Source organism: Loxodonta africana, chromosome 12 (genome assembly GCF_030014295.1).
Source record: "Loxodonta africana isolate mLoxAfr1 chromosome 12, mLoxAfr1.hap2, whole genome shotgun sequence".
NCBI classification, from domain to species: domain Eukaryota; kingdom Metazoa; phylum Chordata; class Mammalia; order Proboscidea; family Elephantidae; genus Loxodonta; species Loxodonta africana.
Window position 1 is genome coordinate 105,003,431 of NC_087353.1, and position 24,716 is coordinate 105,028,146.

The following is a 24,716-nucleotide window of genomic DNA, read 5'->3' on the forward strand; positions in this document are numbered from 1 at the left end:
GCAGCACTAAGAAACTAACACAGTCAAAAAAAAAAAAAAAAAAAAACACAGTAGGCAGTTCTAATTTTTTTCAAACTTGCGTGGCACCCACCCAGCCTGGGGTGTCTGTTTGGGGAAGTCTGATCAGTGGTGGTGCCCCCACCTCCAGGCAGTCCTCCTTCCTGAGCCTCAGGTCTGCACATTATTCAGCTTCCTGACGAACCTGGCCCCATGCCCGTGGCCACCAGGTGTCCCAGGCTGACCTCATCACCCCCACTTCTGCTCCACCTGTCCTGGCCAAGGACACCCCTGCCCACCTGGGCCACAAGTCAGACACCCAGGGCATCAGCCCTGACTTCCCCTCTGCCCAGTGTGCAATCATGCCAGACCCCAAAGCAGTACCTCCTGGCTCTGAGTCTCCCTGCCCTTTCCTCCCCCTCCCCCGCTATGGCCTTTTGGGGTGGAGGGCGGGGGCACCTGCATAGTTGGGCTCTGGGTCCTCTGCCTCGTCAGGACTATCCAGGGGCTCCAAGTAGGACGCCGGGACCCAGCCGCGCTTCGCCTTCATCTGGCAGAACCACCAACCTGTCCCAGCATGTGGGAAGGCAAATCAGGGGGCCCAGCAGCCTCCCATGGCCATATGAGGCCCCTCTGGGGCAGCAAGGACACACAGCCAGACACACAAACCTCAAACGCCCCGCTTCGGAACTGTCACAGTCACCATCACACCACGTCACACCCAGGGACACCTGCCTACCCAGGTGCAACCCTCATAAAGGCACAATCATACCACAGAATACACGCAGACCCTCAGCCACCCCAGGTGCGAGTTCTAGAGCTCCCTAGAGGCCCGGGGCTGCCTGAGGGCAGAGGCTTGGGGTGGGGGGTAAAGGGCCTTAGGGCACCAGGGCAGGGCAGGACAAGGCAGGGGAGGGCACCAGAGCAGGGCAGGGGAAGGCAGGGCAGGGGAGGGCAGCGGAGGGCAGAGGAGGGGAGGGCAACATGGTGGGGCAGGGCAGGCAGGGGCAGGGCAGGGGCAGGGCTGACCGCTCTCGCCCTTCTCCACCACGTCCACCACGTCGCCCGAGGCCAGGGCCATCTCGGAGCCCGAGCTCTTCTCGTAATCAGCGATGGCGCGGTACGTCTGCAGGATGATGGGCCCGGTGATGTCTGGGTAGAGGGGGCAGGGTGAGTGGGCACTTCCGGGAGGGTCTCCACCTCCTGGGCCTCTTCTGGGGTCCTCTTTGGGGCCCCCAGAACAGTTCCAAGCACACCAGGGGCAGAAGCACCCTGTACACTGTAAAGCCCAAAGACAAGCTCATCTCTGCAGCCCTGCATTGATTAAGCACCTAAAAACCCACCTAGTGGGTTCCAAAAACAGCCCTGGTGGCGCAGTGGTTAAAGCACTTGGCTGCTAACTGAAAAATTGGTGTTTGAACCCACCAACTGCTGCGTGAGAGGAGCATGTGGGAGCTGCTTCTGTAGATTACAGCCTTGGAAACCCTATGGGGCAGTCCCACCCCGGGTCTCTGTGAGTCAGAATCAGCTCCGTAGCAACACTGCTGACCAAATGACCCCGGTTCAGGTCCACCCAGTGCCGGGCTCTGGCCACACAGAGAGGGAAGCACTGTCGCCTCCAGGGAGCTCCCGACTATGAAGCGACCCCCAAAGATCCAAGCTCTTTAGTGTGGGGACCAGAACCTACACCAGCTGCCACCTCCTGCACTTCCCCTGACCCCGTGCCCTGGGCACGTCTGCCTGGCTGCCCCCTCTTACCGGCTGCATTAGTCTTGCCATCCTTGGCCATCAGGTATGTCTCCGGCTTCTTCACCCTGCAGGAGGGGCAAACACTCTGGGTTAGACACTCAGCTCCCACTGGGGACAGGGCAGATCTACAGCAGAACTTCCCAAGAGAAAAAGGAAAGTGTGAGGTGGAGGGGCCACCACAGACAGAAGGCAGGGTCCACGCTGCCAAGGAAGGAGTACTGGGAATGGCAGGGACCAGAGAGCGTGAAGGTATGGGGGACATGCCCACAGCTGCCATCAGGCCCTCCTCCCTCCGGATGACCGGTGCTTGGGGTTTAGAAGGAGTCCCTGGGTGATGCAAACAGGTAAGCACTTGACTGCTAACGGAAGGTTGTGGGTTCACACCCACCCAGCAGCACCTTGGACAACAGGCCTGGCAATCTGCTTCTGAAAGATCACAGCCTTGAAAGCCCCATGGAGCAGTTTCATTCAATGACAACAACAAGGTTTGGGAACAGCTTGTGTCAACCCCTGGCCACCTCCCTTCTTCTGGAGCCTGGACAGGGGGGCCGCAGGGGGTGGACATGGCGGGGGGCCCTTCAAGGGTCACCAGCAATGGCTGGAGGAACGCTGTCTGTCTCTGCTGGCTGCAGACCTGTCCTGGAGAAGGCCTCCCTCCCACTTCAGTAACTGAGGGCAGAGAGAGGGGTCTTCCCAACCTGTCACACACTCAGGTCTACCACCACCAGCCTCTCTGATGCCCGCCCAGCAAAGCCCCGAGCTCAGGAGGCTGTGGGGAAGGGGCAGGCGGGAGCCCAAGCCTGCTCACTTGGCAATGAACGCATTCCCAGGTGCTCCGCCCTTCGAGGCTGGTAAGCACAGCGCACCTCAGTTTGTGAGGTCAGCACGTTTACAGTGTGTAAGCACCGTGCACTTCACCCACTGCTGCGTCTCGTCCCCCAACCCCCGTACAGTTGGAGAAGCTGAGTCGCCAGCCCGGGAACCACACGTTCTGGATGCTAGCCCAGGACCCAAGAGCTCGCCGCCTGAGAGATCCCCCCAGCCCTGAGTGCTTCCCTGGGCCCTGAGTGCTCCCCTGGCCCCAAGAGATTCCCCCAGCCATGAGTGCTCCTCCCAGCCCTGAATGCTCCCCCGGAGCACTGAGTGCTCCCTGAGCCCTGAGAGATACCCCCAACCCTGAATGCCCCCCTGGGGCCCCAAGTGTTCCCCGGGGCCCTGAGTGCTCCCCTGGCCCTGAGAGAGCCCCCAGCCCTGACTGTTCCCCCGGGTTCCAAGTGCTCCCTTCGGGCCCCGAGTGCTCCCCCTGGGCCCCGAGCGCTCCCCCACCCCAGCCCCGAGAACCGCCCTGACCCAAGGAGCCGAAATGGAGACTGGCTGGGTGGCAGGTGCTCCATGTCACAGAGCCAGAGCTGCCTCCTCTCCCGTGGTCTGACTTTGGGCAAGCAGCCTCCTGTCCCTGAGCTTCCATCTCCACCTCCCTCCTGCGTAGGAGCTGCTGCCACCCGCCGTCTGTGCCCCAAGGGAGGAGGCAGTCACTCACTGGCTGTCGGTGGGCAGCTTGAGGTCATCCGGGCGCACCTTGAAGAAGTCCAGCAGATGGGGGCAGCGGGAGATCTTGGCGGGCAGACCCATGAGCGCACTGCAGTACTCGGTGAGTGTGCCCTGGCGGCTCTCAGCGGTCCGCTGGCCATCAAACCACCGGGGTGCTGCCAGGCAGGAACCCAGAGAACCAGTCACACACCCACTGAGGGCACCAGACAGCCAATCATACACCCACTGAGGGCACCAGAGAGCCAGTCACACACCCAGTGGGCAGCAGAGAGCCAGTCACACACCCACTGAGGGTACCAGAGAGCCAGTCACACACCCAGTGGGCACCAGAGAGCCAGTCACACACCCACAGAGGACACCAGAGAGCCAGTCACACACCCAGTGAGCACCAGAAAGCCAGTCACACACCCACCGAGGGCACCAGAGAGCCAGTCACACACCCACCACACCCACCAAGGGTACCAGAGAGCCAGTCACACACCCACCGAGGGTCCAGAGAGCCAGTCACACACCCACAGAGGACACCAGAGAGCCAGTCACACACCCAGTGGGCACCAGAGAGCCAGTCACACACCCAGTGGGCACCAGAGAGCCAGTCACACACCCAGTGGGCACCAGAGAGCCAGTCACACACCCAGTGGGCACCAGAGAGCCAGTCACACACCCAGTGGGTACCAGAGAGCCAGTCACACACCCAGTGGGCACCAGAGAGCCAGTCACACACCCAGTGGGCACCAGAGAGCCAGTCACACACCCACCGAGGGCACCAGAGAGCCAGTCACACATCCACGGAGGACACCAGAGAGCCAGTCACACACCCAGTGGGCACCAGAGAGCCAGTTACACACCCAGTGGGCACCAGAGAGCCAGTCACACACCCACCGAGGGCACCAGAGAGCCAGTCACACCCCCGCTGAGGTCAAGTAGGGACATGGAGAGGGCTGCTTGGACAGCAGGTGAGAGGACCCAGACAAGGCACCTGCCCGGGTGAAGCAGCCTGCCCTCACCTGGCAGGTGGGGGATGATCCTGTTCTCTGGGTTGATGTCCCCAGCCTCGATAGGGAACATTTCCTTTAAGATTTTCTAGACATTAAAGAAAAGAAGATGTGAAGGGATGTTCTTTATGGCATCACCATCTGCAAAAGCAGAAAATTGGAATGACCTAAATACTGTCCCTTCCGAGGGCTCGGCCAGAAACTTCCCTGGCATCCTGGATTCCGCTCTGTTTCCCTCCCACCCCACATCCAAAGCCAAACCAAATCCACTGAGTCAGTTCCGACTCATAACAACCCTACAGGACAGAGTAGAACTGCCCTATGTAGTGTTCCCAAGGAGTGGCTGGTGGATTCAAACTGCTGACCTTTTTTGGCCAGCAGGCGAGCTCTTAACCACTGCACCACCAATGCTTCTACCAAGCTATTAGCAAATCTTTTTGGCTGTACTACAAGAACCTGATCCTTCTCGCCACCCCCATTGCCACCCCTGGTCCGGGCCACCGTCATGCCTTGCCTGGGTATGACAAGTGGCTCCCGTGTCTCTCTGCTCCCCTCTTGTCAATCCTCAGCCCAGCAAGCAGAGGGTCCTGTGAGGACCTCCTGGTACCCATCCGCCTCATAATGGAAGCCAAGGCCTCACCCGACCTGCACCCGCCCACCTCTCCCCCCCCTGCTTGTTCATTCTCCCCCTGGTTCACTCTGCTCCAGCCGCCTCCTGCCTCAGGACGTTTGCACTGGCTGTTCCCTGACACGGTGCTCCCTCCCTCTCTCTCTTTTCATCTCTGACTCTCCCTTTTTCTCTCTCGTGCTCTCTCTAGCTCTCCTCACCTTCAACTCTTTGCTGAGGCATCACCTTCCCAATCAGGCTTTTTCCCTGACCCTGTCTCAGACCAGGACCCAGCCGCCCAGCTCTGCGCACCGGGGCCCAGCCGCCCAGCTTTGCACGCGGCATGATCGCCCGTCACCCTCCTCCGCTGCTCTGGTTCTCTCACGAGACTTACCACCTTCTAACCCGCTATGTGAATGACGTGTTTTCTGTTTGCTTGTTCTCCTGACTCCTCTGCTGGAACAGGGAGGACAAGGATTTGCATCTGCTGTGTGTATCCTCACCACCGTCAGCACACTGGGCAATTCTGCAGATTGTCGGACTCAGGGAGAGTGTGTGTGTGTGCCGTCACCCAGGGCAGGCGCTGGGACAGGGGTATGGGATGAAGGGAGCCTTCCACTTCTTTTCTCATGTTTTGTGTCTTTTAAAACAGGCTTGAAGCAAGCGGCCCAGGACTTGTGGGTGCTGGGTGTGCAGGGGTGGCTGGGGCCCTCTCTGTGCTTATCTGCTTTTCAGTTTAACTTCCCCACACAGAGAAGGACAGGACTCCCCTCCCTGTTCCAGGGGGCCTTGCGTGTGGAGGTGGTCTCTGGGGGACCCATCTGGCTTTTGTGCAGCGTCCAGCCATCGCACCGACCCTGTCTCAGACCAGGACCAGGAGCCCCGCTCTGCACACCATGACTCCCTGACTACCACCCCCATCCTGTCCACCCAGCCGCTGGTGTCTGGAGCTGCCCCTTCAGGGCCTACCAGCACATGGAAGGAGACTTGGGGTTCTCTCATGTCAGTCTTGGTGAGAGCAAAATCAGCTGCCGTTAAGTCAATCGGACTCACGGTGACCTCGTGTGTGTCAGAGTAGAACTGCGCTCCGTAGGGTTTTCAGTAGCCGATTTTGTGAAAATAGAGCACCCGGCCCTTCTTCTGAGGCACCTCTGGGCACCTCAGCTAGCAGCTGAGTATTGGAACCATTTGTACCACCCAGTGACTCCACAAAGCAAGAGGACTTGGCTCTTGGGTGTCAGGGTTATCAACCCTCCTTTTGATATGATAGAAGCCCCTGGGTGGTGCAAATGCTTAAGTGCTCAGCTAGTAACTGAAAGGTTGGCAGTTTGAATTCACCCAGAGACACCTCAGAAGGAAGGCCTGGCAATCTACTTCCGAAAGATCACAGCCATTAAGAGCAGCTGTACCCTGAAGCACATGAGGCCACCATGAGTCAGCATTGACTCAACGGCAGCTGGTTTCAATTTTGGGTTTTTTTTTTTAATTGTGGTTTAAGTGAAAGTTTACAAATCAAGTCAGTCTCTCATAAAAAAGTTATACACACCTTGCTCTATACTCCTAGTTGCTCTCCCCCTGATGAGACAGCACACTCCTCCTCTCCACCCTGTATTCCCTGTGTGCATTCAGCCAGCTCCTCTCCCCCTCTGTCTTCTCATCTCGCCCCCAGACAGGAGCTGCCCACATAGTCTCATGTATCTCCTTGAGCCAAGAAGCTCACTCCTCACCAGTATCACTTTCTATCTTATACCAAAACCAAACCAAACCCGAAACCAAACCAAACCCGTTGCCATCAAGTCAATTCCGACTCACAGCGACCCTTTAGGACAGAGTAGAACTGCCCCATAGAGTTTCCAAAGAGCACCTGGTGGATTCAAACTGCCAACCTTTTGGTTAGCAGCCGTAGCACTTAACCACTGCGCCACCAGGGTTTCCGTTCTGTCTTATAGTCCTGTCCAATCCCTGTCTGAAGAAACCCTGGGGGCATAGTCGTTAAGTGCTACGCCTGCTAACCAAAAGGTTGGCAGTATGAATCCACAGGTGCTCCCTGGAAACTCTATGAGGCAGTTCTACTGTCTTATAGGGTCGCTATGAGTTGGAATCAACTCGATGTCAACAAGCTTTTTTTTTTTTTCTGTCATCCCTGTCTGAAGAGTAGGCTTTGGGAACGGTTCCAGTCTTGGGCTAACAAAGGGTCTGGGGACCATGACCTCCAGATGCCCCTGAGCTGTGGGTGGGGGATTCCAGGTTCCACAGGTCCCCCCACCCCACCCCACTGGCCTTTCACCACCAGCTGGGCGGCTTTCCTCCCCAAAGGGCAGAGCTGGGGCTGGTGCTGCTCCCAGCCCTCCCCATGACACTCACGTGAAACTCGTAGATCTCGGTGAAGCGTCGGTAGACCACCTTCTCTGACAGGTCCTGCCACTTCACGAGGAACATGTACACCTGTGGTGGGGCCGGGAGGGGGTGGGACCTTGTTCAGCTGCTGAGGGGGGCTTGTAGTGTATCTGGGCTGTCTCACCCGCTGGCGGGAGCCCACAGAATTGGGAGGTCTGCATGGGGCAGCTCAGGCCGTAGGAAGGGCACCCCTTTCATGGACCCAGAAGCTACCACTTCCCACCTTTATGACTCAGGGCAAGACAGTCGGCTCCCCTGACCCTCAAATTCCCCGTCTGTAAATTGGGGATACAATCAGGACCTAACTCCCAAGGCTGATATGAGAGTTACATGAAGTAAGATACAGAAAGGGCTGGGCTCCAAAAAGCAAAGACCTCAGTCAGATATGTGTGACTCTCTCTTTATAAAATATCTGTAATAGGAGAATGGATAGGACCAAAAAGTAGATTAGTGGTGGCAAGGGACTGGGGCGGGGGAGTGACTGCTAATGGGTGTGGGGTTTCTTTTGGGGGTGATGACAGTGTTCTAGAATTGGCTGTGACAACGGCTACACAGCTCCGTAGACATACTGAAAACCACTGAACTGTACGCTGTACCAGATGAAGGTATGGTATGTGAATGATATCTCTATAAAGTTCTTACTTAAAAAAAAAAAAAAGAACGTAGTGAGGAAAAATAAGCATGCCAAAAAAGCTAGGGGGTTACTACTCAGCCACAAAAAGGAACACACCACTGACAGAGCCCCCAACAGGGGTGACTCTCAAGGGCACGGTGTGAAGCAGACCCACAAGTCTACAGGACGCTGTGATTCCACCCGTGGGACATCCTGACATCCTCACGCAGACAAAACTACTTTAGGGGGAAAAGAATCTGAACAGTGGTTGCTTCTGGGAGGCAGGGGTGGGGCTGACTACGGCCTGAGGGAACGTTCTGGGTGACCACAACCCTCTATATCTTGATGAGGGTTTAGCTACGTAGGGCTCAGGGCTCGCACTGCCAAACTCGGCAACGATATCCTTAACATTTGTGAATTTCACTGCATGTAAATTTTACGTGAAAAGAGAAACAATGTACAAATTAATACTGTCCTCTAGTTAATGACATGCATGTGAAAATACCTAGGGAGAAGTGTCCTGATGTTTGCAATATGCTTTGAAATGCACCAAAAATAAGATGATTGGAGGGATGGATAGACACGTGTCAAAGCAAGTACAGGAAAAAGTTAATGGTAGACTCCACATAGTGGTATATGAGTGTTCACCTGCCTCCAGATAGCGGTATATGAGTATTCACCTGCAAAATTCCTTCCACTTTGCTGTATGTTTGAAAGTTTTCATAATGAAAAGTTGCAGAATAATTTGATAGTGGCAGTGGTTGTACAGTTCTGTAAACTACAAATCATTAAACTGTACGCTTTAAACACGTGAACTATATGGTATATAATTATATTTCAATAAAGCTGTTTTAAAAAAAGATGATAAACTTCAAGCAGCTTTCTGAATAAACTTCAGTGGATTCTAACGTCCAGTCAGAGTTAAGAGCATGCGTTAGGCCAGGGAGAAGCAAACTTATTCTGTAAAGGGCCAGATAGTAAATGTTTCAGACTCTGCTGGCCACATGGTCTCTGTCCCACTTCCCAACTGTGTCGCATAGATAATATGTAAATAAATGACCGTGAGGGGAAGAAGAATAGCTAGGAAATCCCTAAAAAATAAGAGCTATGTGGGGAGGTTATCCCTATCAGATACTAAAACATACTACAAACCCTCTCTAATTAAAACAGTGTAGTACTGGTGCATAAATAAAACACCAGTGGGATAGGATAGAAAATCTAGAAACAGATCCAAGGACATGTGGAAATTCAGTGTATGATAAAGGTGGCATCTCAAATCACAGAGGGAAAGGTGGATATTAGAAAAATTGGTATTGAGGCCAATGGGCAGACTTCTGGGGAAAGATAAAATTGGATTAGTACCTCACACCATACACCAGAAGAAACTCTAAATAGGTCAGAGATCAACAGGTAAGAAATGAAACCATGTAAGTGCTAGAAGAAGCCTGGGTGAATTAATTCCTTCATAACTGGGTCTACGGAAAGAATTTCTAACTATGACTCAAAATTCAAAGGCAATGAAAGAAAAGACTGATAATTCAAATACATACAGTTAAAAAAACTCTTTTGCATAAAAAATAAGCAAAGACAAATGATAAACTGGGAGAAAATATTTGGAACATATATCATAGATACATGGCTAATATCACCAATATATGTTAAAAAGAGTTTGAGGGTTAAAGTCTACTTTAAAAAAAAAAAAATGGGAAACTCTGGTGGCGTAGTGGCTAAGTGCTACGGCCGCTAACCAAAGGGTCAGCAGTTCGAATCTGCCAGGCGCTCCTTGGAAACTCTATGGGGCAGTTCTACTCTGTCCTATAGGGTCGCTATGAGTCAGAATTGATTGGACGGCAATGGGTTTTATGGGTTTTTTAAAAAAAGAGCAAAATGCATAAACAGACAATTCATAGCACGCACACATATCCCTTAAACACACAAAAAGGGGTCCAACGTTACTCATAAAATAGCAGAAATGAAAAGTTATGCCATCACAAAAAAGAATGAGGCTTCGTGAACTCATGTCGTGTAACTTCCAGGGTGTCACAGCAAAATCAAAGAGGCGTGTCACATGCTGCCTTGTTTATTATGTCGTATGTAACAAAGAAGGAAAAACAACAACATACTCACACATACATCTGTTTTTGTCACAGGAAACACAGGGAAGATAAACCAATGAGATGAGTCTTTTTGTAAATTTTTGTTGTTTGGACATATGTTAATATTTTGTATATATTAAAAATAAAATTAAATCAACAAGGATTTTTGAAAATCTCAAAACTGGAAACAAACAGAACAAATGAACTTAGCTGTGTATCAAATGGATAGCATAAGCACCTCAAAGAAAAAAAATCCAAGTACCTTTTTTCTTACTGTACATTCACTTAAGCAGCAGACCTGTTGCAAAAGGCCTCTTTAAAGCTTTGAAAAGCAAAGACGTCAGTTTGAGGACTAGGGTTCACCTGACACAAGCCATGGTGTTTTCAATTGCCTCATATGCATGTGAAAGCTGGACAATGAATAAGGAAGACCAAAGAAGAATTGATGTCTTTGAATTATGGTGTTGGACTGCTAGAATAACGAATGTCTGTCTTGGAAGAAGTACAACCAGGGTGCTCCTTGGAAGCAAGGGTGGGGAGACTTCCTCTCATGTAGTCTGGACATGTTATCAGGAGGGGTCAGTCCCTAGAGAAGGACCTCATGCTTACTAAGGTAGAGGGTCTGTGAAAAAGAGGAAGACCTTCAACAAGATGGACTGACACAGTGGCTGCAGCAATGGGCTCAAACATGGCAATGACTGTGAGCATGGAGCAGGACCGGGCAGTGTTTCGTTCTGTTGTGCATGGGGTTGCTATGAGTCGGAACTGACCTGATGGCACCTAACAACAACAGTTAAGACAGAAAAGAAAAAAACACCTGCATGGAGAGCTTAAACTTGATGTAACAGGTCAGTAGTTTTATTGTTAACAGTGGTGCGGGTGTGAAAAACCAACCAAACCCGTTGCTGTGGAGTCGATTCCGACCCATCCCATGGCAACCCTATAGGACAGAGTAGAACTGACCCATAACGTTTCCAAGGAGTACCTGGTGGATTCAAAGTGCCAGCTTTTTGGTTAGCAGCTGAGCTCTTAACCACTGCGCCACCAGGGCTCCAGTGTGGGTATAGGATTGTTAACTGACTTTACGTGTATTGCAGTATCGAGCAAACAATAAATACACTGACTTTTTCGGGAACCAGCACCTCACAGTGGGAGAAAGGAACTACAAAAGTAAAATGGTAAAAAGCAAAAAAAAAAAAAAAACATGAAACGATCCCTTTCCCCAGTTCCTGTTCACCCAGAGGACGTGAGCCAGGACACCCGGATCACCACGCGTGCAGCTAGAGCCTGGATCCTGGTTGTAAGCAGCACTCCCCACCAATAAGAGGCAGAGCTTCTGAGAGAAGGGGCTGAGCCCAGGGCTGGGGCCAGGAAAGTATGGGCTGAGCCTGGAGCAGCTTGTGCCAGAAGGAAGCTCAAGAAATGAGGAGGCAAGTCGAAAGGACACAGAAGCCAGCTTGAAGGAGCTCCCGTGAGGCAAATCTAGGGCAATATGAGCATTAAAATAGTGAAACAAAGGGTTATAATCTATTGAATAAAGTACGACTCAATCAAAAGAAGAGAAGGCTGTTTATCACGGTAGGATGCCACCTCAGAAACGCGGTAACAATGATAGAGTTTTAGGTCACCCTCCGGCGATCGGTACCGTGATTTGGTTCCAGCAACAGTCATCAATGCACTCACTGTCAAGAGCAGGATATCCACACAGTTTCAAACGACCTCTCTGCAGGTAGAGATTCTCTCTCTACAAAGGGAAGAATAGCAACTTTACAGTGGCGAAAGCTAGAGGACACCTCGGCTACCTAGAGGTCGAAGTTACCACCACCAGTACTGGGACAAGCCAAAATCCAGAGACGACGTTCACCAGGGCGGGCACGGGAGGGAGGAAGGGGGACTCCTTGCTTAGGGAACACTGAGCTTCTGATAAGGGTGACGGAAAAATCTGGAAAAGGACAACAGTGGTGATTAAATAACATGATGAATGTCATTCATGTCGTTGAATTGTACCAGTAAAAAAACGTGAAATGGCAACTGCTTTGTCACATACATATTTACCACAATAAAAACAAAACAAAGGCTTCGATGGTTCCCTGTCTCCCTCAGAATAAATACAACTTGTTGTCGTTAGTTGCCATGGAGTCAGTTCTGACTCATGGCGACCCCATGTGCGGAGGAGAAGCGCTCCATAGGGTTTTGCAAGGCGGTGACCCTTTGGAAGCAGTCCAGAAGCCCTGTCTTCTGAGAGCCTCTGGGTGGGTTTGAGCCGCCAACTTTGGGGCCGTTAGTCAAGCCCTGACTCATCTGCACCACCCGGCTGTCTTGAATACAACTTAGTGATTTAAAAATAAATACAACGGCACGCCACCTGTTAGGATGTAATGAGAACACAGCCTGGCTTCTGAAACAGCCCTGCCCCGGATACACAGCCTGAGTCTAACCAAGAGCCTCAGGCAAACCCAAACTGTGGGGGAGTCTGCAAAATAACTGACCTGCTCTCTGAAAAATGTCAAAGTTGAGAAAAATGAAGACAGACAGACGAAGATTCTTCCAGATTAAAGAAGAATAAAGAGACCTGGCAACTGATCACAACAAGTGATCCTAGATTAGATCTTGGACCCTAAAAATCTGCCCCAGGGAATAACGAGAACTCCTGTGAAATGAAAATAAAGTCTCTGGGTTAGACAGCGCGGGTATCAGTGCTCACTTCCTGATTCTGACACACTGGCGCTATGGTTACATAAGAGAGTGGCCTTGATTTAAAGAAATACACACTGCTGCATTTAGGGGTAGAGAATCACAAGGTCTCCAACTTACTCGCAAACGATTCAGAAATTTTATGTTTGAACAAGAAAGAGAATCTGGGTGTGAAGAAATATGGGAGTTATTGGGACCTTTTTTTAGTAACCTTTTATAAATTTGAAGTTATTTGAAAACGAAAAGTTGAAAAGAAAGGGCTTGCCCACAGCAGCAGGAGCACCTCCGCATGACTCCTGGGTCTGGGGACCCTCTGAGGGGTAGCCATGTCTGGGCAGACATTTGCCCAGTCCCCCCAGGAAAAGAGGGGACACTTTTTCAGCCCCTGTGGCAGTGTCACCCAACTAGAGGGAATAAGATTCTAATTTAGCTGGCACCATGGGGTGCCTACAGGGTCGCTATAAGTCAGAATTGACTCGAGGGCACTCGGTTGTTTCTGGGTTATGGGGTACTGGATGGACACATAGCCCTCCCCCCAGCTTCTCCCTAGGACACCCTTTCCCCGGGGGCAGGATGGTCCTGAAGGGCTCTCCAGAGGAGCGGGGAGTGGGGTGGCTGCAAGGGCTGGGGAGGGGCTGGATGCCAGAGCCAGCATCTTTTTCAAAGGGTCCACATCCACCGCGGAGCCAGAGGGGCAGACTGAGGCTCAAAGACGGGAGCCGCTTGCCTTAGTCCTCACCCCACCCGGGAGCACCCTCGGTGGTTGGACTTCTTGCAGAGGGGCTCCCCTGTACTCACATAGTGCTGGCTGGGCACGAACCGCTTCTCGTAGCCCAGGAGGGCAATGTGGCGGATGAAAAGGTCTCCCATGGCGGGGCTGCGGGGCTGCAGGCTGCTTTGCTTAAGGCTGCTCTCACCAGGCCTTAAATGCGCCGAAAAGGGGAAGTCATCTCTGCGGGGAGAGTGGGGGGTGGAGGGACTCAGACAGGGGAGGGCCCCGCTTCTCCTTTCAGTTTCTGGGGAGTTTTCAGGCTTCCAGGCATGGAGCAGGGGGCCTCACGTACACTTGTGAGGGCCGAGCACGCTCTAGACCTCCTCGTGGCCATGGGAGGGGGTGTCATCTCCAACCCTGTCCCCCTGGCTCCCTCTGCTCTGGCCACATCAGCCTCTCTGCTGTTCCAGGAACACGCTGCCTTCCCCCTCCTCAGGACCTTCGCACCTGCTGTCCACCTGGACCCTCTTCTCCACACACAGGTCTCTGCTCAAACACCACCTTCCTTGACAACTTGCATCCAGCACTTCAGGCCTCCCACCCGTTTCCTTTCTCTCCAGAGCACCTATTATGACTGACATATCTCTACAGGCTGTTGTTGTTAGGTGCCGTGGAGTCAGTTCCGACTCACAGCCACTTTGTGTACAATAGAACAAAACACTGCCTGGTCCTGTGCCATCCTCAGAATAATTGCTTTGTTTGAACCCATTGTTGCAGCTACTGGATCAATCCATCTCCTTGAGGGTTTTCCCCCAAGCATGATGTCCTTCCCCAGGGACAGATCCCTCCTGATAACATGTCCAAAATATGTGACATCCTTGCTTGTAAGGAGCATTCAGGCTGTACCTCTTCCAAGACAGACTCATTAATTCTTGTGGTGGTGTTGTTGTTAGGTGCCGTCGAGTCGGTTCCGACTCACAGTGACCCTATGCACAACAGAATGAAACACTGCCCGGTCCTGAGCCATCCTCACAATCGTTGTTATGCTTGAGCTCATTGTTGCAGCCACTGTGTCAGTCCACCTCATTGAGGGTCTTCCTCTTTTCCGCTGACCCTGTACTCTGCCAAGCATGATGTCCTTCTCCAGAGACTGATCCCTCCTGATGACTTGTCCAAAGTATGTAAGATGCAGTCTCGCCATCCTTGCCTCTAAGGAGCATTCTGGTTGTACTTCTTCTAAGAGAGATTTGTTCGTTCCTTTGGCAGTCCGTGGTATATCCAATATTCTTCACCAACACCACAATTCAAAGGTGTCAACTCTTCTTCAGTCTTCCTTATTCATTTTCCAGCTTTCACATGCATATGATGTGATTGAAAATACCATGGCTTGGGTCAGGCGCACCTTAGTCTTCAGGGTGACATCTTTGCTTTTCAACACTTTGAAGAGGTCCTTTGCAGCAGATTTACCCAATGCAATGTGTCTTTTGATTTCTTGACTGCTGCTTCCATGGGTGTTGATTGTGGATCCAAGTAAAATGAAATCCTTAACAACTTCAATCTTTTCTCCGTTTAGCATGATGTTGCTCATTGGTCCTGTTGTGAGGATTTTTGTTTTCTTTATGTTGAGGTGTAATCCATACTGAAGGATGTGGTCTTTGATCTTCATTAGTAAGTGCTTCAAGTCCTCTTCACTTTCAGCAAGCAAGGTTGTGTCATCTGCATAACGCAAGTTGTTAATGAGTCTTCCTTCAGTCCTGATGCCCCGTTCTTCTTCATATAGTCCAGCTTCTCGGATTATTTGTTCAGCATACAGATTAAATAAAAAAAAATAGGTATGGTGAAAGAATACAACACTGACACACACCTTTCCTGACTTTAAACCAATCAGTATCCCCTTGTTCTGTCCAAACAACTGCCTCTTAATCTATGTAAAGGTTCCTCATGAGCACAATTAAGTGTTCTGGGATTCCCATTCGTCGCAGTGTTATCCATAGTCATTCTGGCAGTCCATGGTATATTCAATATTCTTTGCCAACACCGTAATTCAAAGGCATCAATTCTTCCTCAGTCTTCCTTATTCATTGTCCAGCTTTTGCATGCGTATAAGGGGATTGAAAACACCATGGCTTGGGTCATATGCACCTCAATCTTCAAAGTGACATCTTTGCTTTCTAACACTTTAAAGAGGTCTTTTCAAGCAGATTTGCCCAGTGCAATTCATCCTTTGATTTCATGACTGTTGCTCCCATGGTGTTGACTGTGGATCCAAGTAAAATGAAATCCTTCACAACGTCAATCTTTTCGCCATTATTTTTTTGATATATGTATTTTTTATATTGCTTATTTCCAGTTGTATTTTTGTTTTATGCTGAGGTGTAATCCATACTGAAGCCTGTAGTCTTTGATCTTTATCAGTAGTATCTATATCTATATATAGACTTTTTTCTCACTAGTCTCTCTCTACCAGGGTTGAGCTTCCTGAGGAAACAACTTGGCCTGTTTCAACAAGGGCTCCAGCCCCAGAACTAGTGTGTGGCACTTAGTGGCCCTTCGTCAATACCTGGACCCTGACTGAGTGGCTCACTGAGCAAAGGCAGCCTCCATGGGATTATACGTGCAGCCTCAAGTGGCTGACTTGGCGTGGCAGCTGAGACTGACGTGGTATAAAACTTGAGCGAGGCCTGAGTTCAAATTCTGATTTTGCCTTCAGGAAATCGCTCCTTAGAGCTGACTCTGTTCCTTCCTGGATGAAATGGGGCCATCAGGTCTGTGAGGAAGGGTATTTGGAATGAAGAGGGGAGGTGCAGAGCTGTAAGCCAGTGGAGGGGGAGCTGGCAGGTGTATGGCAGCGAGTGCAGACGTGCAGGTGGAAACAGTAAGGCAGTGAGCTGGTGACATGAACTCACTTAAAGCTGCAGATAGTACTGCTTCCCCAGAGGCCTGGGAGGCTCTGAGGTTGTAGAACTCGGCCCAGGTCACGCGGCAAGTGGCCTCACACTAGACGGCACTGGCAGGCCTGTCCTGCACCTCTGCACCCCCTGGTAGCCCAGGTGAGGACACAGCCTGCGACCCAGATGGGCAACTGCAAGAAGTGGACGAGATTGAGAGATGGCAAAGGTGGCCCACACCGAGGGCTTGCTCTGAGAGCGTAGGGACCCCAGAACACGGGGGGCAAGGGCTGGGGTCTGGTGGGGGGGCAGAGACATACTGTTTTGTGACAGCTAACACAACTCTGTCAAGGTCCCCATTGTTCCCGGTTTTTATTATCAAGAGATGCAGGGTCCGTTCCCTCTGTTCTGAGACAGTCTCTTGATAGGTACACTTGGAGTGAGAAGCCCCCCTTCACCGCCTCTTCCCTGTCCCTGGACGTCACCAGCTCGGAGTGGGATCAGCTCTGGAAGCCCTTTTTCTGGTCCTTTCCGTGGATGATACAGGACAGGTGGATTCAACAGGACACCACACGAAGGGCAGGGAACAGCTCCAGGCACACAGCACTTCTTCAGGAATCTGCCACAGCCCATCCGTGGTGCGGAAGGCAGGGTGCTGACGATGGCGGTGAGGGTGATATGCGGGTGACCGGAGAGGCAGGATATGGCAAGTGATGAGGAGGCTGACTACATGGTGCACCCACTTTCTGAGAATTAATCCAGTCCCACACACAGAAGATGCGGGGATGCTTTCCTGTCGGGTTGTTTTACATCCACAAGGGAGCTTAAAACAATTGCTCACAGTGGGGTCACCTGATGCGTATCCTTGCTCTCTTGACTAGGATTCTGGAGGCACCCCTGGCAGCACGGGGCACTGGGCTCACTCTGCCGAGGTGTCTGCATCTGACCAGCCGTTTGGGAAGGGTCCCCTCCCTGTCTCTGGTCTTTCCTGTCCCAAACCAGGCTGCCTCAAAGGTCCCAGAACGGAGGCCAGCCTCCCATTGCTGCCCACCTGGCCAGACAGGCCTGGGCCTGCAGAGGGCTGGGGGAGGAAGCCTGCCTGGCGGGGCCGGTGGGGGCAAACAGAACCCTACTGGGCAAGGGTCACTGGCCCCTGGCACTTCCTCCCTGCCCCTCCTCCAGCGGTCTTTCCACTTCAGTGCAACCGCCTGGCCAGGCTGCTCTGTCCTTTGGAGGCTGAGCTGTGGGTCTCAGCTGGGCCCCCAGGTCCCTGAGTCGACTCGGCAGTCCAGCACCTCTGCACTCAGGTGTGACCTCAGATGGACCTTCAGGAAGGTAGCATTTACTTTAAAGCATGGATGGAGCAAGTGAGTGACTGAATGATTAAGGAAAAAAAGGAATGAACAAAAATGAAGGAGGTAACGAATAGAAAAATACACTAACAGAGGATACAAATTCTTAAGCCCTTTTATTGTGAAATATATAGAAAACCGAAGAAAAATGTACTGCTTAACTATTATAAAAGTGTAATTATTATACACATCTAGGTAACCACCCCTGGTATTAGAATATAAACACCCCCAGGGTATTAGATTACTACTACCCCACCACCTGGGTATTAGAATACAACCACCACCAGGGTATTAGAATACAACCACCCCCCGGGTATTAGAATACAACCACCACCAGGTATTAGAATATAGCCATCCGCCAGATATTAGAATAACACCAGAGCCCTGAATCCTCCCACCTTCTGTTGAGTGCTAACAGGAAGGACTCACCCTGTGTGAGGTACTATTAAAGTGCTTTGTATTTATGATCACTTTTCACCCTCACAGTGAGTCTATCGGGTTGGCTCTATTATTACCCCCACGTTACAGATGGGAAAACTGAGGCACAGAGGTAAATAAGTTGCAGGATGCCACACTACTGGTAGGGCAGAGGTGGAACTCGAACCCAGTCTGGATCTCAAGCTAATGATCTGAACCACTGGGCACCCCGTCTTGCTCTTGAACATGGGCACGAATGAACGGTGTGTGGGGCTTACGAGGGAGGGGCCAGTCTTCCATGAAGGCTCCAAAGGAAGGAGTTGAGTTTCTCCTGTCAGGCCAGGCTGCAGGGGAGGCTAGACTTCCCAATCCTGGCCTCTTTTCAGATGCCACCTTCTCCCACCTCAGGCACTTGGGTTTCCCCACATGGGCTGAGCTGGCCAGCTGCTTCACCAGGAAAACAACCAGCAGCAACAAGGTGTGAGGACAGCATCCGTGCCAGGGTGTGAGGCCCAGGAGGGCTATGCCCTCTGGGGTTTTCTGTCCTGGGCTGGGACGTATTAGCTCTTGCTATGGGGCGGTTCTTCCCCACATGTAACCTAAGCCCTTCCTGCTGCCCTGTCTTGAGCAAGTAGCAGCCAGATCACCACGCCAGACCTTGGGCCAGTCCCTGGGACCAGTAACAGGTTGGGGACTCTCGGCAGAGTTGTGGGAGGGCTGTGCAGCCCTGGGCTGGGGCAGGTAGAGCTCAGCCTGGATCGGGCTCTGCCCAGGGCTGTGTGGGCTGGAGCAGTGGGTTGGGGCGTAGGGGGATGACCTTCAGGAACCATGACTGTCCCGGTCCCGGACAGGCCAGCCTGAGGACAGCACTGAGTCCTCGGGGCAGGGCTTGGTCTGCCTGCCATTGCTCCCAGCACCTAGTGAGCCTCAGCCCACACTTGTCTGATGAAAGGGGCCTCTCCTAGCAGACCCCACCTGGGCTGGGGAGATCCCAGGCACTGGCCTATGTCCGCCCTCAGCCCACTCCAGGCTGACACTGTTCTGACTAGGCCTGGGTGAATCGCCTGGTTATTCAAAGCTCACCAACCAACCCCTTTAATTAGCAGCATGCTGCGGCCACAAAGGGTTTTGGTGGCTTAAACTTATCCCAGGGAAACAATGGGCCTCAAGACCCAGTCACCAGCTCTCCAGCAGACACACAGGAGCAGAGAAGTCAGGGGGCAGTTGGTCTGGGTAGCGTGGTACTTGTAGAGGTGAGGTGCCTAAGTCACTTCCCAGGGCAGATACAGGGCCTGGGGTTGTTGGGGGCAGGGGACTGCAGACTTGGGGAACCCATCTTCCATCAAGCACCAGGACCAACCACCGCATCCTGTAGGCCTGATGCTTGTTTCATGAAGGCCACTCGAGGCCGGCTGACTTTAGCACTTGCTGCAGCTTCCCAAACACACTGGGTCGTCTGCTCCACACTGCTGTCTTGGATGCCTACATTGGATGTCTTTACTCAAGGACTTTTCCTGGAGGACTTTAATAGCGGGGAGGACAAACGTCCTAGGTTACAGAACACTGATCCCATAGATTGAGGATTTACACAGACCATCTAAACTGTAACAATCAAGCTTCTGGGAGGTGGGCCCAGGGTTCCTTTGCTGAAGTGGGCAGGAGCCACCTCTGTCCAGGTCCTCAGGCGCTGCTGAGGGCCTGGTCTTTGATCCTGCCCATTACTGACTGGGCTCCCGGAGGCTTTAAACGTGCCGCTTTGGGATCCCGAACAGATGTGAGGGTACATGATACCTGTCAGGCATCTACTGTTTCTTAGAAGTAAACTGGGCAGGAAACACCTTTACAAACTGGTGTTGTATCACAGCTTGTTTTCAGTGCTCAAACTTTCCTCATACTTCCCCAAATAAAACCACAAGATATATTGGGTAGGGAGGTGGGGTGGAAGGAGCCACCAACATCACTACACTGCTGGGAGGGACGCGGAGGAAAACCACAGGCCACTCAGTCCTTTTTGCTGTCTTTAACCCAGTCCTGTGGTGAGGAAGTCCCTCTGGAACAGCCAGGCTAGGTCCACATGCTGTTTATTGTCACCAGCCCAGCAGACTTGGGGACACATGATTTCTACAACCAGCCACAAGCTGCTTTCAATTCTGACCTCTGAGTCAAGACTGGCAGCCACAAAGTAGAAGTATAGGCAACTGGTGAGCCTCTTACCACATTCTGGAAAGAAAAAGGGCCCAAATGTCAGAGGCAGAGGAAAGCAACACTGAGTCCAAACACAGGATAAACTGCCCCACCTGTGGTCATGCTACTGGACTGACAAGGCCAGGTCCAAGAAGTGCAGGGAAGACGGCTACATCAAAGAAACCAACAAGCAGGTCATCTCAATTTCTAAAACCCTGCCCTCCTTCCCTCCACATCCACAGGAGAACATATCTCCAAAATTCAAGGCCAGAAACTGGGCGTCCACTTAGGATGGCGGGTGTCCAACAGGGCACTTGGAGGAGACACCCATCTGGCGTGTGACAGCCATCTGCCCACTGACGGTTCAGCGAACCAAGTCCCTTGAAATCATTTAGACCAGGGCTTGGGGTGTTAATGTGCACAACCAGGATGCTCCTTGGAAGGATGCTCAGACAGCACCTTACATACTTTGGACGTGTTTTCAGGAGGGGTCAGTCCCTGGAGGACATCACGCTTGGTAAAATAGAGAGTCAGCGAAAAAGAGGAAGGCCCTCAATGAGATGGAGCGACACAGTGGGTGCAACAATGGGCTCAAGTGTTAACGACTGTGAGGATGGCACAGGACCGGGCAGTGCTTCCTTCTGTTGTGCATAGGGTCGCTGTGAGTCGGGACCGACTCGATGGCGCCCGACAGCTACAGCAGCAGCGGCTGTCCAGAAGTGAGAGTTTGGATACTATGGTCACAGTCTGTTCCCTGTCACTCTACAACACTGCCTGGTAAAATAATTGCTTGACCTTGAATTGGGAAGTTGTTCCAGAAGAAGCAAGCACATTGAAATTCCTGAAGATGCCTATGTGAATGGTAGTCAACAGCCATTATTCCCGGTGGGTTCTGTATTTACAAACCCACCCATTCACTGAAAATACTCCCAAGGCAGACAGGGGCATACACAGGGCGGTGAGAAACGTTCAACTGAGGTTGACCAATTCAGTGTTCACAGGAACTTTACAGAACAGTTACTGTAAATAACGAGAACCAGCTGTTATTGTATTTTTCAATCCAGTCTTTACTGAGCTAGTATTTTAGTAGGTAACTTTAACCATCCCTCCCCACAAGAATCATGCTATTTATTAGCTGCGCATTCAAGAATGAGCCACTAATCAGAGCAGGTAGCTGAAGGTTTCTTCTTGTAGATGTTACTGGGCTCCGACTAAGCAGGCAAGGGCTTCACCGTCACCTATTTTTAACGGGTCCATGGCCCTGAGCGCAGGGTTAACTTTGCCACTGCTGACTGGGGGTTAGCGTGGTCAGGCAGTCCTCCCCCACCAGGAAACACTGCTGCTACAGCGACTCTTTACCAACTGCTGGCAGAGGTTGGGACACGGCTTCAGAGGACTGTGAGAGTTTGAGAGTTGGGACTTCCACCTCCACGTTCATCCAGTGGAAGACGGACGCACCGACAGCGCCCTCTGGTCTGAGCTCAAATTTCTGTAAGAAACTGGGCCTGTTTAGCTTCGAGGAGATGAGGATGAGACAGGAGAGCACTCCTCAAGCCTAAAAAAGTTACCACAAGGAAGATGAAGCAGACTGACCCTGTGCTGCTTTTTCAGGACACAGAAACTGATCCACCGGGCAGATCTGAGAACATTCAAACGAGTGCTTTCATATATACTGTTCACTGTGTGTGTGTACACATACATACATACACATATGGAATTACACACTTATCCTGACAGGACACTGAGATAAATACACCTCCCTGGTTCCATAACTGCACAAAACTTGTGTTAAAACAAGGGCTGCATAAAGGGTTACATACAAGAGCTTAATTCCCTCTAAAACCAGCCTTTCGATGGATACGACTCTCTAGCAGATGGCACAGAGATGAGAGTGAAGGAGCAAGACTTAAGGACACCTTAAGGGAACCACAGGATTCCCCTGCCGAGCCGCCGCCTCTGCGTGCTGTTTGGCAGCTCCAGAAGAGTTCGTTTTGCTTTCCCTGAGCGCACACCAGCAGGAGGGAGGAGAGAAGAAACCTACAGCCAGCTTGTTTCTAGGTGTGAGGGGCTTATGCAGGTGCTCTACTGGGGGAGGGAGTTCTGACCCCAAGTCACACTTCAGCTGCTCTCCATCCGCACAGGTGACATGTCACAGATACAAAGCTGAGGGTTCCAGCTCAGACCAGATAAACACAGTGGTCTCAGGAACACCACGAGCAGTGGTGTTTTTAGGAGGCACCCAAGCTCTGAACACTGCCAGCGTTCCACCTACCACCAAGCCACCCAAAAGCCTCCCGAAACAGAATCATGAACACATTTTAAAAAGAAATGAATTAGTGTGTGAAAGGCATGGATGGATTTTATTTATTACCCTATATCTACAATTTAATTTGAGGTAAAATATAAGCAACACATAAAAATGCCTATTTCTGCTACCATGTAATATAATTCTCCGTGGTGAATAGTGATAAAGCTAATGAAAACTCTATGCCATCACAGACTCTAGCTTTTCATATAGCTGGTATTTTACAACTTTCATTGTTTGTGAAATCTCAACACAGGTAAGATTCGCCTACAGATATTAAAGGGTGTAGAATTAGCTTATTGACCCCTTCCTCCCCACACCGGAGCCTCAGTGTTACAAGGAGAAATATAAAATAATTAAGGCGATGAAAACCCTTGAGCCTGACCCAAGTTGGAGCAGTGTTCCAAAGAATTCCATGCCACGAGAGGCTGGTTACATGACAGTGAGGCTTTAGTGTCATTTAGCTTCCCCGAATACTCACACCTGACCTTGAACTTCTGATACACCATGCACTTTATTTGGCCAAAAATCAAAGTGGAAGAAGTTCTGTTATTCATCTATAACCCACACGCGAGGTACTGACCTCTTACCGACTGTTAGGTGAGCCAGATGTTTTTTTTTAATTAGGATAAAAAAACATAGGAACCATGATAGATAGCTTAGGAAAAGGTTTAGTCAAATATACAGATACTAACTGTTCACTCAGTCATTGAGAAGAACCGTGAACAAAGGATCATTTAAGTGATTTTTCAAATAGAAAAAACTACAGAACTGAACTATCACAGGTGTCTTCTTCGCTGCAGAAGCTGAGATGTCCCAGGAGGAGAGCTCTTCACTTGATGGGAACACAAACCCGTGGCTGAGGGCTCTGCCGATACACAAAGAACCTGTCATGTTCCCTGTCGTTTTTCCAGCATTGCTGTAAAATCCTTATAATACATTCCCAAGTAAACAGCCATTCCAAATCTACAGTCACGCTGCTCTTTAATTCAATTCACAGAACTGCTGAAAAAGTAGACATTTCTATCTAAAAGTAGAAAAAAAGGTTTGTATAGAAGGTATTTCTGTTATACAAGTATATTACACAGCTCGGGCAGTTATCGGTCCAAAAGCTCTTCTCGACCACTGATGCTTTAGGCTGAAATGGGGGAGAAAACAAACAGGTGAACAGGTTAGCCCGATTATAGGAACGAAACATTCACGAAGGCCCAATTTAAGTGTCAAATTTTGATCAAAACCACTTGGGTTCACACGTAGTCATAAAACGATAGGAAACCTTAAGTCCACCCACTGACAGTACAAGGTAAATCCCGGTGTAACAAAAGTCGCGGCACAGAAGATCCACTGCCCAGCACAGACCACAGCCCACCAACGTCCAGCTGTGTGCCGTAACTGTCGCTAAAGTCCCGGATGGCCAAGCTCAGGAAGGTCAGACAGGACGTGTGACCGGGGCTTTCCCACTCCTGGTCTACTGCTACCCCTCCTGTCAACAGCCTGGCCAAGTTCATGAAGTCTGCAGCAATCAGGCTTGTAACTCAGTTGTGCACGATGCACAGTGGGCTGGGGCAGCTGAGCCGGAATCGACAAACCCTATTATTATGGTTAGGAAACACTGAGTCTGTGGAACGATAGATACTGACTTGCAGCGAGGCCCAAAAGCAGGGTAAAAGGTCACCCTGCTCAACAGAAAGAAAAACAAGAACATTTTCCTTTAAGGGAAAAGTGCTTTTCTATCTTTGACTGAGAGACATGTATTCATTCAGGACAAATCTTTCTAACTGAATGCTCTAGCTCAAACCATCAGGAAGCCTTACACTTGGACTCTGCACCCCTGAAGGCGGGGCTGCCATTTTACGGCAGAAGGAGGGAAATCACAGTAACTAGTGACTAGGCAGGTGGGTGTAGAGGGACACTACCTGGCACATGGACACAAAAGCTGACTTACCTGGAGGGAAGAGTCTACCACGTGGCGTCCGGTTCCTGCTTGATCTGAGAGCTTCCATCAGTGTCCTTTACTTCTAGAGAGGCAAAAGGGTATTGAGTAATTATACTATTAATGCAAACCTGCATATCAAACTATCTACTGAGAAAAGATTTAACTAAGAATTACGAGATACTTAAAATGGTAACATTTGCTGGGAGACAGCAGTATTTCTCTA

General features: G+C 50.9%; 2 protein-coding genes across 11 annotated transcripts in view; both read right to left on the reverse strand.

Annotated features, from left to right (window-relative positions):
* NCF1 (neutrophil cytosolic factor 1) overlaps positions 1 to 13,629 on the reverse strand; it is a 37,810-nt gene extending 24,181 nt beyond the window's left edge. For all 4 annotated transcript variants that reach the window (XR_010323727.1, XM_064296096.1, XM_064296097.1 and 1 more), the window contains exons 1-7: positions 13,498 to 13,629; positions 7,264 to 7,344; positions 4,305 to 4,380; positions 3,287 to 3,452; positions 1,756 to 1,811; positions 1,027 to 1,149; positions 457 to 564 (exon numbers count right to left, since the gene is read on the reverse strand). Coding sequence is in view for 3 of the 4 variants with exons in the window: in XM_064296096.1 (XP_064152166.1) it covers positions 457 to 564; positions 1,027 to 1,149; positions 1,756 to 1,811; positions 3,287 to 3,452; positions 4,305 to 4,380; positions 7,264 to 7,344; positions 13,498 to 13,569 (682 nt within the window). In the remaining variant the exon portion in view is untranslated. The remainder of the gene's footprint in view (positions 1 to 456; positions 565 to 1,026; positions 1,150 to 1,755; positions 1,812 to 3,286; positions 3,453 to 4,304; positions 4,381 to 7,263; positions 7,345 to 13,497) is intronic.
* An 8,956-nt stretch (positions 13,630 to 22,585) lies between these two features.
* LOC100666482 (general transcription factor II-I) overlaps positions 22,586 to 24,716 on the reverse strand; it is a 143,706-nt gene continuing 141,575 nt past the window's right edge. For all 7 annotated transcript variants that reach the window (XM_064296089.1, XM_064296088.1, XM_010596321.3 and 4 more), the window contains 2 exons: positions 24,503 to 24,575; positions 22,586 to 23,695 (listed from right to left, as the gene is read on the reverse strand). In XM_064296089.1, the coding sequence (XP_064152159.1) occupies positions 24,517 to 24,575 (59 nt within the window). In that variant the 3' untranslated portion in view covers positions 22,586 to 23,695; positions 24,503 to 24,516. The remainder of the gene's footprint in view (positions 23,696 to 24,502; positions 24,576 to 24,716) is intronic.